General features: G+C 41.4%; 1 protein-coding gene across 1 annotated transcript in view; it reads right to left on the reverse strand.

Moving 5' to 3' along the window:
* LOC142502042 (ovostatin-like) overlaps positions 1-12,357 on the reverse strand; it is a 66,762-nt gene that overhangs the window by 44,054 nt on the left and 10,351 nt on the right. Inside the window, exons 2-11 of the mRNA XM_075612833.1 lie at positions 10,749-10,932; positions 9,812-9,968; positions 8,995-9,047; positions 8,522-8,542; positions 5,437-5,605; positions 4,811-4,895; positions 3,951-4,077; positions 2,335-2,449; positions 1,877-1,992; positions 459-617 (exon numbers count right to left, since the gene is read on the reverse strand). Of these exons, the coding sequence (XP_075468948.1) occupies positions 459-617; positions 1,877-1,992; positions 2,335-2,449; positions 3,951-4,077; positions 4,811-4,895; positions 5,437-5,605; positions 8,522-8,542; positions 8,995-9,047; positions 9,812-9,968; positions 10,749-10,932 (1,186 nt within the window). The remainder of the gene's footprint in view (positions 1-458; positions 618-1,876; positions 1,993-2,334; positions 2,450-3,950; positions 4,078-4,810; positions 4,896-5,436; positions 5,606-8,521; positions 8,543-8,994; positions 9,048-9,811; positions 9,969-10,748; positions 10,933-12,357) is intronic.

Genomic DNA, 12,357 nt, shown 5'->3' on the forward strand with positions numbered 1-12,357 from the left:
ACCAGATTTAAGGGAGAGGGACCCATAATTACAAAGGACATTATTACACCTAGCAGTGATATAAGGCAATTTATGGTTCAGTCAATGGAATGTTAATTATTTTGAAACAGTTTTACCTCTCATTTTCAAGTATGTCCTGTGCACAGAGAGTTACGATGGTTCTCGTAGTATAGCACTGCTTCATGGGCCAACATCGGACAGTTTGCAATTACTGTATATCTCTAATGTTCGCTAAATCAGGATTTTTTGGGTAAGGGAGACATTGGGGTGTGTGGTGCAGCACTGTTGAGCTGACCGTGTACAGTATGTGCAGAAGTTTAATTACATATTGATATATTTATAGTATTATATTAAAGTTTTTACAGCATCATATTACTGTGTTTTTGTGGTGCTGGGTGTGTATGACATCACTTGCCTGTGGCACTATGTACAAAGGCCGGTAGTGTTAATGTACTTACCTGGATAACAAGCTCTGTTTGTACAAAATTGGAGGTGTCAATCTCATACTCCACTCTCCCCTCTGCATTAGTGGTTAGATTCTGCACAACTTTTCCATTAACCTGCAGCTCTATCAATTCATTACTGATCGGCTTCTCATTCGCATCCTTTAAAAGCAACTGAAATATAAATAGTGTATTTACTGAATGGCCAATGCTTAAATATGTGTGTGTGTGTGTATATATGTGTCGACAAATTTGGTCGCCCGATCGTCCGCGGCAACGGATTTTGACCGCTGGCAATCCGTGCTGCGGTTCTCTTAATTCCCTGCTCGCACCAGGACAAAAAAAATTAAATTAAAAAAACCCTCCCTGATTGGGCTGACGCGGGGAAGAGGGCCGGCATGTTGGCTTCCCTCGATCGGGGAGGTAGGTGTAATGTGGCCGTGCAGCTGGCGCTCCCCCCTCCCTGGTTACCGCTGCAGCCCGCTGGCGGCTGTATGAGTGGGGGGGATGTTTGGGGGAGATGGGTGCGGTGGTCCCATGGCCTGGGTGCCACTGCCCCCCCTACGCATGCACTGCCCCTCCACATCCACTGTCCCTCCACATCCACTGCCCCCCCTCCTGACACCATCCCCAAGTTAAGTCTGAATTTCATATGTATTGGGGTGGTGGGTGTATTTTGTATATGTATTGGGGGGAGGGGTGTATTTTGTATATTGTATTGGGTTGGTGAGTGGGTGTATTTTGTATATGTATTGGGGGTGGGTGTATTTTGTATGTATTGGGGGGGTGGGTGTATTTTGTATATGTATTGGGAGGGTGGGTGTATTTTGTATATGTATTGGGGAGGTGGGGTATTTTGTATATGTATTGGGGTGGTGGGAGTCTTTTTAAAATGTATTGGGGTCTTTTTAAAATGTATTGGTGCCAGTCACCCACCCAATCAGTCAGTCAGTATCCCACCCAGTCAGTCACCCATCCAGACTAGTCACACACTCACACACTCAATTCTTATTAGGAATTTATAAAAAATTTTAAAAGTGGGGCCATATATATATATATATATGGCCAACACATTGATCTTGACATTGCGCTTTGAGTCCCATTGGCAGAAAAGCGCTATATGAAATAAAGTTATCTGATATATTCTGTATATATGTGCAAAATAAATATGCTAAACATTAAACGTTAATGTGCAAAGTAATGCAGCCCTTTATGTACAGTCTTTCTGGTGAAATGTTGAGTGAAAAATTGGTGACATTTTGCAAAGAACACAAAACAAAGGAGGAAAAAAACACAAAAAATGAAGGTAAAACCAATTTTGAACACATTTATAGATCTCTCTCCTCTACATTCAGTTGCTCTGAGTATACTGCAGGCACACAGTGCTATGTATGATTACTTAAACTAGGCCCTAAAATCACTGACTGACTTACCGTAACTAAATAAGGGATGCCCCGTTTGTAATGCTGCTCCATATCCTGATAGTCAAAATCGATCCGGGCAATTTGACTTGAGATCCTCACGTACTGAGACTCTGTCACTTGTATTCCTGCAGCAGCACAACAAACAAAAGCCACATTTGTTGTGTACGAGAATATAAATAGCATTTGCGACTATACAGTACATTAGTGCACCTCACTCAGATTTGTGTTCTAGGTTACTTTATTGTACACCATATAAGGCGAGATGTGCACGTCCAATACAATGTATCACCCCCTATCACAAATTCACACTGCTCTAGGACCAATATCAATGCCAGAACTTTAGCGCCTTAAAAAATAACTCTGCTCAACACTTATTTCTTAACAAATAATTTCTATTTCCTCTGACTAACACTGTACGTTCTTATTCCTTCTACAGTAGGTGACACTTAGACTTGTTTGTATGTTACCTGTGCCCTCTTCAATCACAGTGAAATCAAAATTGAAGCTCATCTGAAGTCCTGATCGCTCCAGCTGGAACTGGGTTAAGTCAGCGGTGCCACTAAATGTACCATCCGACCCCAACTGGGAAAGAAAGAAAATAAACACTCAGCTCTTGTGTGTTAAAAAAACTTCAACAAGAATAGATTGAATTTTGTTTTAGCTCCTGGACACTGGCATTATAATTCTGACATTAGATCTATTATCTCAACTCTGATTAATATGTTCTGCAGGTGTCCATGTCAGGTGTATTTACCAGGAGAGATGGGCGAACCTGTCTGAATCCAATACGCGGATTGTTTTACCTAAATCCTTTCCGCACACCAAAATCCACCTGTGGATTGTATATTTAAAATCCGAGCAGATTAATAGAAATCCACTATTAAATCCATTTCACACAGTTTTTTTCCCCTATCACTGACAATCCGCTCAGCGGATTACAAACCTGTGTGCAGGTTGGAAAACCCTACCTGCATATTTAATCTACAGACCAGAAATGGAGGAGGAGAAGGAGGAGACTCTCGGCAGAAGCTCTAGCAGTGTGAGCTAAATCATCTGCTGGGGTAGCACTAATGTAGCTGTCTACTAACATATCTCCAAGGGATATCTATTTTGTTGATTGTAACCTTGAAAGCACTTCAAGCACAAAGTAACATGTAGTGAGGGCTCTGCATTACTGAGGCCAGATAAGATTAAATAAAACACAAGATGTCTGACACAGAAGTAAAAAAAACAAGCTGAAGCACAGAAAATTTGAGCAGATGCAAAGATAAAGAAATATAACAAAGTGAGCTGGGATGACTTAAGTTAGCACTTCTAATCTTATACATTTTTAAGGATAGTTGGCCATATTTACTAAGCAGTGTTCTGAAAAAGGCACCTTTGGTGTTGGAATACATTTCAGCCTAGTCCAATAAATGGACTCTGTCTTCCTGTGCCTGAAGGTGTTTCATGGCTGAAAACTGCTTATTAGATATGGATCTCTATCCTAGAAGAGGATAAAGTGCTTTGTAAAGATATGAGCACTCCGTGAAAAGTAGAGCACAAAAGTATGCAGTGACAGTGATGGTAGCCATCAGCTGGTTTAGCTCACACTGCTAGAGCTACTGCACAGAGTAGCAGATGATGTGGGTTCTAATTCTGTTGGGTTGGACACCATGACTCATGATGTTCCTTAAGCTTGTCAACTCAGTATAGTTCTTGTGGACAAACTTTTAGCAAGTGTGGGGTGTGCCTTCTTATTATATTCTTTGTATAGTCATTAGCATATCTCCCAGGGTGCACCTTTTTCAGCAGACATCCTCCTCTTTCAAAAATCATCCATCTCTATTCACCGCCATTCTTACACTAGACATATTTTGTATCTTTTACACAGGCTTTGTAAACTACAGATTTTATAACTCCTTAATACTGTAAATCTCCTCCACTAGGACTTCCTTGTGTCCTGAAGATGCAGGACCATAACTGGCGCCAGCAGTGATTTTCTCGTTATGCTCCGTCATGATATTTTCGAATATTACTTGTTCTCCGTTAGGCTTCCTGCCTATGGTTGCTAGATCTGGCGGTACTGTATCTGAATACTCACCTGTCCTGTAATGGGAGCACAAATGCCATCAGGATTCCTGTTACAACTGTTTCCAGGATAATATGTATTATACTTCCTGCACAGTCTCCCGCTCAACAACCCTGGGACAGGCTGGCCATATGTGTACCTGAGAGGGAGAGCGGGATAGAGGCAAAAAGAAGTCAATAAAGAGTTGTGTCCTCTTCAGAATATAAATACCAAGATACTACCATCATAAAAACATAGAGGGGCTACATATGAAGAAGCGCGTTTGCTCTAAAGCATATACATAAAAATAAATGTGAGTTTTCTTAGTGTGATTCACTCCATATGCGCGGAAAGTATTTGTACTGTTACAGAATGTGCTGTATTCTGACGCTAAAATATTTCCTATGCCATCTTTAAGGCAACGGAGGAAACCCGCAAAAAATAGTAACTCCAGCTGCACATTTCTTAATTCATATACCTGTGCCAACATGAACGTGTAACTCCACCCCAAGCTCATATCCTCGCAGACATACAAGAAATGGCACAAAGTAAATAAATACATACACTCCGCCTAGTAATTTGCAACAAAATAATCACTTTGCACTAATATTTAGGGGGTGATACACAGAACTCATTGAGGTTGGAGGAATATTTGTGATTTTTTAACCACTAACTTGTGATATTCAAAAAAATGTTTTAATTATTTCAATGTAATTGGTATTTTCTGCCATATTTGCAGTATAACCAAAGTTCATCCTTTTCTTATAGACTTGCACATGTTTTGCACCATTTTAAACATTAGCCTAGAATTGGTAAAGTGATGTATAGATAAACCACATAACTTTATGAATACACAGTGCTCTTCATGAGGGAGTTACCCAAGTTTCACTTACGTGGCAGTCACTTTAAATGATATAATTTCATCTAGTATAGTTGTGACGGTGGGAATTTCCATAGAGATACCGAATCTGGGCAACACTGAAACATAGAAACAAATTCTCTATGAGTGACATCACAGGATTGTTATAAGGAATTATACAGCATGGTAACCGGAATCAGGCAATCTGAATGATGCATTCTGCTTTGCTCAAGCACATATTCTAAACATATTTCCAACCACAGTATAATTAGAAAATATTAATTGGTATCCAGAGTTAGAATTACATTTCCACAAGGTGTACAGTTTGAGTTATACATGGATTGATTGCATCAACACATTGGTCAGCGTTAGAGGTTCCATTTTCCCTCTCTTATAATTTTTGCTATGGGCCCAATAAATTGAGTTTTATATTTTGCACGTAATCCCTGTCATCAAGCTGTGCACTGACTTAAAAAAAAAAAAAAATATTTGGTTGATTTTTTTCATCACGTTGTCCAATGAGCTAAATCAGTAAAGCCTGCAAAGTCAGCAACGTTTCCCTCATAGTGATCGCCATCCATGTGAGCCATGAAGAGTTATTCTTACAACCAGAGTTCCTGACACCTGCAGGGTGCCTAAGAAGTAAGTAAACGGACGTACCGTATTCTTCAACCGAAAACACCTGGTTCACAGAACCACTTGATGCGGTCTCAGCCGTGACAGAGTAGGAACCCAGAGCAGCCTCACTATTCAGCTGGTAATTTAACGCCACGATGCCACGCTCTGACTCCTGATTTTGCCACTGGGTCATGCGACTCCCAGACGGATCCTGAAGGACAAATATATAAAAGTGACAATGAAAAAATAAAAAAAAGTAACTAGTACTGTACGTTTGTCCCACTATTGCAACAAGCGCTGCCCACTGTTCAGTGGCGAAGTGTGGGACATACAGATGTAGCAACACTTACTGTCTGCGGTGCTGCTGCTACGTCATTTGACCGCAGAGGTCACAGCACCTAAGGATTAAAGCTGCTGGGGTTCCAAACAGAAGCATGGACCCCCCCACAGCTCCATTGCTCCCAGGTGCTGCATACTTTTGCTTGTTCATGGAAGGCGCCGGGAACAGTAAATCTTGCTAAATCTGTAGGCCCCATCTGTCTGTCTTTACCTCCCACTGGAGTCACACAATAAAACAGAAACCAATAGGCCGTCTGACCCTTTGAGTTGATCCCTCCTACTGTATGGTTACAGTGTGACATTATGAAACAGTGACCTGTAGCTTTTTCTCTAATATTATACATTGCCAATTTAACCATGTATTCATTTTTTATTCATGCTAACTGTGCCTTACCCTACTTCTCACTATATTGAATCTGGGCCATAGTGACACCATGAAAGAATGTACTTATGACCCAATAAAAACACAAAAAGAGCGCACAACTCTCGTAGTGAAACAAATATTCTATATTCAAATGATTAATAAAAAGGAGTAAGTATTGCATGCACAAAAAGGAAATTAAAACCAAGCTTATCATGTATTGGACCACAGTGGCAGCATTTATTAAAGGTAGCTTCTTCCCGCCACAGGCTGTATCGAGACACCGCACAGCTTAAGTTTCAAAAGCCAGACACGTCTCTCAAGGATCTCCACATGGTACTGCACGCGGTCTTTGATGTCGTCAGATGGAAACCTGGCAGCCGCGCACACTGAGTGGAAAGCGGGGACATTCAAAGAGGACGTAAGCATCAGGTGGAATTTGACAATCCAGAAACCTCCTCAGGTCGAGTAGGTCAATGTATATCGAAAGAACGATGGGATACCAGCACTCCTGGTCGGTGTCTGGTTACAAAAAATAGTAGGAGTGAATGGTGCAGTAGGGAAACATACATATAGATACAAAAAAAGTGACTAACAAGGTCCAGAGGGACCGGTGATCCAGAAAAGAATCCCTACTTACAAGCACTCAACATCACTCATATGTAGAAAAGTAATTTAGATGGATGCATGGGTAGTAGATAGTGAGTTGAATATGTAGTAATATGTAGCGATGTTAAAAAAAACTTTTAATAGTATTAAAATATAAAATACAGGAATTAAAAAAATGTCCCGTAGGCAACAACAATTCTGCTGTATATATTGACCCTGGCATATTACACTGCTCCCATCCACACATCAGTGTTAACAGCAATATAATTATTGCAACTGGTGGGTTTTTTTTCCAGCTTGTACCCTGACCTATCTGTCCTGGTCCATAGTAACCATTATTACCATGGTCTGTGCTGATCAGGTCCAAGAGAACCGTTCTTACCACGGTACTCACTGGAAGGGGTTTTTCTTACATTCCAGACTCCGATTAAGGCCAAGTCAAGGCCACAAATTTATGACCGTTAGTACCACGGTATATGCACATTGGAACCATTCCTACCACGGTATACCAAATTAACATAGCTTGTATTATAGCGTGGTCGTGGGAGAGTTGGTTTAGAAACTCCCTTCCTTCTAGTAGGGTCACTTCAGTCTACTGGCTTATTCAAGCCCCCCAGGACAACATTGCTGTTACCTACGGGACATTTTTTAAATCCATATGTTATATATTTTGATACTATTAAAAGGTTTTTTAACATCGCTACATATTACAACATATTCAACTCACTATCTACTACCCATTCATCCATCTAAATTACTTTTCTACGTATGAGTGATGTTGAGTGATTGTAAGTAGGGATTCTTTTCTGGATCACCGGTGCCTCTGGACCTTGTTATTTTGTATCTAGGTCAATGTATATCCCAACATCAGGGTCAGATCAAACCAATCCTAGCTGGGGAGCAAATGTCCAATAAACTCTGACGCATTTAGTGGCCCTTTGCCACATCATCAGAGCAGTGGGCCACGAAATGCATTGGAGTTTATTGGACACTATTTCTCCCCAGCTAGGAATGGTTTGATCCGACCAGTTGTCTGGATATACTTTTCCCTACTCAAGCTGAGGAGGTCTCTGGTTTGTTGAATTCCACCTGATGCTTACGTCATCCTTGAGCGTCCCCGCTTGAGGTGCACGGCTGCCATGTTGCCTCTGATGGCATCCGAGACAGCGTGCATTACCATGCAGAGATCCTTGAGAAAGACGTATCTGGATTTTGAAACTTAAGCTATATCATGCAACAATAAAGCCTGTGGAGGGAGGCAGCTGCCCCTAAGAAATGCCAGCACTTTGGTGCAATATATGAGAAGCTTGTTTTTAATTTCCTTTTTGCATGTGCAATATTTACCTCTTTATTAATAATTTGAATATACAATACTTACTTCACTATGAGAGTTGTGCGCTCTATTTGCGTTTTTGTTCCTAGATTGCGATGCTGAGCCATTTGTCTTTCTAAGCAGCAAACCTCACGTACTGTGATTACCCCTTCAGCCAAGGGAATTATATTTTCAATACATATTATTTGATATATTTCTATATATTATTATTATTTTTGCAATTTTTTATGTGGATTATTATTTTGTGATATTCACTGATCCACTCCTCATGTGTTGGAGTACATATTGATCTTTTCACTTCACTGGTGTGTTTGTGTTTTTTTAATATCATAATTTTATATTTACTTTCCCTTTGTTCAACAATATATCTGGTGCGCTCCAGTGTTCCTTTTCACATATGACTCAATACGTTTAAATCTCTCAAAGCAGGTTCACAGTAGGTATGTTGATGCAATCCATTAGTTAACGTTAATAAATGTTCTTACCGATATTGAAATCATAGAGTACTGAAAAGAAAAAAAAATACAAAATATTAATATTTGTCATACAATGCTTCATAATCTTAAATGTGTTCCTGAGTAGAAGAATCATATAAGTTCCCAAGCTCTCTAGAAAGTTCCTGTAAAGCCCTGGAGGTGCTGGGCTCTATGTCATTTCATCATCCCTCTTAATTGTCCACAACTCCCTGCCAACATCTGCAACTCTGCCTCTATTTCCTAAACCAACAAATATCAAAGTTCTTTCTTTCTTTGCACCCCAGCCGAGTATTCTAGCCTTAGGGAGCTTAGCATCCACCACTAGAATCTTCGACCTCAGTATCCAAGTCCTTCCCTTGAGATTTCCATTGCTAGAGCTGCAAGGTTCCGGTTCCCATATCTGTCCCCGAGTTGGGTGGCTCTGGAGGTACCGGCTCTATCTCCCTGTAATCAACTCAAGAAAATCCCTATAAAGAACTCACCTTCGTGGGCACTGGCTGCAGCTTGGAATTTAGGGAGATCAAACGTATTTGCACTGCAGAGAGAAACACACATTGTGTTAATGAGCCCTGCAGACAGTACATGTGAAGAGACCTGTGAGGTTTGGAAAGCTCTTGCAGGATTTCATTTATCAATAATTATCCTGTTGGTCCATAAAAAGATATCACAGCCTGTATTGAATCTTAAGAACAAGCAAAGTTCTCTCTTTTTATTCTTCCAACAGATGTAGAACTAGACAGTTCAAGCACCTGAAGGGAAATGTCCCAGATTTCTGCTAAGATCCTATTACTGCTGCGGCCCCTCCTATCCTCCTACTTACCCGTAAAAATGCGGGGATGTTTTCAATTTGTGTCGGGGTTTTCCGCGCGTCAGCCGCATCACCAGACAAGCGCTAATGGCGCTTATCATTGAAAGCGCCCGCGGCGCCGGAAAACAGCGGCAAAAACGCCGCATCTGCCCGCATTTTTAAAAAGCCTGCGGTAGCGGCCGCAAGAGGTTAAAGGCTGCCGCCACTGTAACTCTCCTCTGTTGTACGAGATAAATTACAATCAGACTTTTACCATAACTTGGGACACCAGTGATCAGATTGTTTAAAAATAAATATTTTGGAGCCCATATAAATGTTACACTTCTGCTTTATAATTCAATATCCAGTGGCACAAAAAGAAAAAACATATGGTTAACTTGTGGCACTTTTCCAGTTTTACATTGGTAAATATTGCAAATTAAAAGACTACTCTTATGCATACACCGCACCCCCCTCCCCCCACTTTTAGATTATAAATAAAGCCCTCTCACCTTTCTGCCCCTTCTTGTAGATTGGTTTGTCCAACTGAATCACGTGAATGTCATTCATTACATCAATCACCACACTTCTGCGCTCCAGGTGTTGGATTCTCTGACCAGTAGCCTCAAAGGTAATGAAGACTGGTACAGCCACTGGCACTGTTGGGACCTTGGAGGATACAAAGATAGGCTCATGACGTAAACATGGTTCTCTCTTTACCAGTCTATATTTCCCCTAATATCTTCTCTTTATCAGCGTGTGTGGCTCCAACTTTCCACTTTCTTTTTCACTGAGGCTATATTTCTGCTTCTCCCCCTGTCTCTCTTTCAGAGTACATGTTATTTACCCTAGTTTGCCTTTTCACCATAATGCCATAAATTGGCTGCACCATTAAGAGCATTATTGCTTGTATTAATGTCCATTTGCTACATTATAGGGTTAACAACGTCTTTTATCCATCTTCCCAATAACGGATATCAGATATTGGTCCTTCTATCAGACACAATGTAGCAAATGAGGATATTGGAAATTAACCGGAAACATCCGCACCTTTCCCCCTCCTTCTCCAGTACTGTCTCCTCTTCCTGTGCGATTTTCATTACATTTATCTTTTCCTTTAAACAGGAATAAGTAAGAACATAATAACATTGTAATACAATGTGTCACTAGCCTCCTTTACATGTGTGCACACGGAATTACCACCAATGCAAGGATTAGACATCTGTATTCCAATAGTGTCCACATGGGCTATATAGCAATGACACGTGGCACAGGATAACAGTTCTGGTATAATCGTTTTGTGTGTCTGTGGTTTTACAATATGAACTGGTCTATTTGGCAACAAAAGCCCATTCACCACAGAATGTTCAAACTTAGTAACCCCCTACTACCCGATTGCCTTCTTGTGTCACACTGTATCACTCCCTCCCATTGGCACAAAACACTCACTTGGAAATCACTGCATTTGAAGGTGTTGGTAGCTGGGACTTGCTCACTGAAGATGGTTGTATTTTCTCCATTGCATTCAAGCAGAACGTTGAGGTTTAGTGGTTCACCATGATCCACCAGGTTCACACATACTGTAGTAATCTCTCCGCTCTTTAGCATAGAAGGGACAGACAAGGCATATTGTCTGCAGACAGAGAGAGAGAGAGAGAGAGAGAGAGAGAGAGAGAGAGAGAGAGAGAGAGAGAGAGAGAGAGAGCATATCTATAAATGGCAGTCCTGTCTTTGTACATTGTGTGACAAAAGGAGTATTATCTTCATCCCTCTATCCAACATCGGACCCATTTATCCGACAGTCACCGCTACCGAATAGCATGGACCCGCAATCCGACGGTTCGTTATCCAACGGAAGTTTGCAGGAAGCATTCCAAGTGATTCTGTATTCCGCAGCACTTTACAATGGGGTACATGTTATGCAACAGAGTTATGTATGTTACATAAACAGAATGACATACAACTAAGTACAAACAAGTGCAAACAAATACAGAAAGTAATGAGGTTTCTGCTCATGAGAGCTTACAATCTAGTAATGGGCAATGTTGGAACAAACGGTAAAGCGGCTACTCATTGTGGGATGGAGTATGCCTCAGGGTTGAATATTGTCCAGATGCACAGCTGATCCCATTGGGTGAGTTAAGGGGTGTTAGCATGGAGTTTGGTCCAGCCGCGCAGCTGGTCCCAATAGGGTGCGAGGAGGAATGGATGTTAAGGGTATACCAGATAGGCTTCCTTGAAAAGGTGAGTTTTCAGGGAGTTTTTAAATGTCAATGCTGGGGGAGAGTCTGGTGCATGGCAGGGAATTCCAGAGAGAGAGTGCAGCACAGGAGAAATCTCGTAACCTGGAGTGAAAAGAGGTAACAAGGCAGGAGGAAAGGCGGGTGTAATGAACATAGGTGGCATTTAGGGAAATATTTGGGGATGAGGGCTGAGATGTAAGGGGGGCAGCATTGTTTAGAGCTTTGTAGGTTAGGACTATGGTTTTAAATTGGATTCTAGAGGTGTGGGATGTGAAAGGATTGGTATATGGATGGGGCCATGATTAAGGGATATGTCACCACGCAGTAGGAGTATTAATAAGGAGAGGGAGAGAGAGTAGGAGAGGGAGTTGTTTTTGAAGGGATATGGAGGTGAGAAGCAGGTGGAGTTGCCTGTAAAATGGAGATGATAGTAAAGAATGGGAAATTAAGGAGGGTTTCGAGGAGAGAGTGAGAGCTAGGGGTAGAGGCAAAGTGCAAGAGAGAGCGTAGGTAAAGAAAGGAGAGCAAGGTAACAGTAATCTAAAACTGAGATTGGTCTGAAGTCATTGTTTAACATGATGCTGTAGTGTTTCCAGTTTGGGATGGTAGCATGTGTGGTGTACAAAGAGCAGGGAACGGCATGCACCCTTTGGCTGTCGCCTTAGGCAGAGCCACTATGTTAAGAGAGAGAGGCTAGAGATGGAACACAATTCAGCTGTGCTGGGATCCTGCTGTAACATCCACAGAGCAATAAACCTGCTAGCTAAGAGGGTGATTATATCCAGCAATATGTGTCTCTCCTGAGCCTTTAACCC

Source organism: Ascaphus truei, chromosome 8 (genome assembly GCF_040206685.1).
Source record: "Ascaphus truei isolate aAscTru1 chromosome 8, aAscTru1.hap1, whole genome shotgun sequence".
NCBI classification, from domain to species: Eukaryota; Metazoa; Chordata; class Amphibia; order Anura; family Ascaphidae; genus Ascaphus; species Ascaphus truei.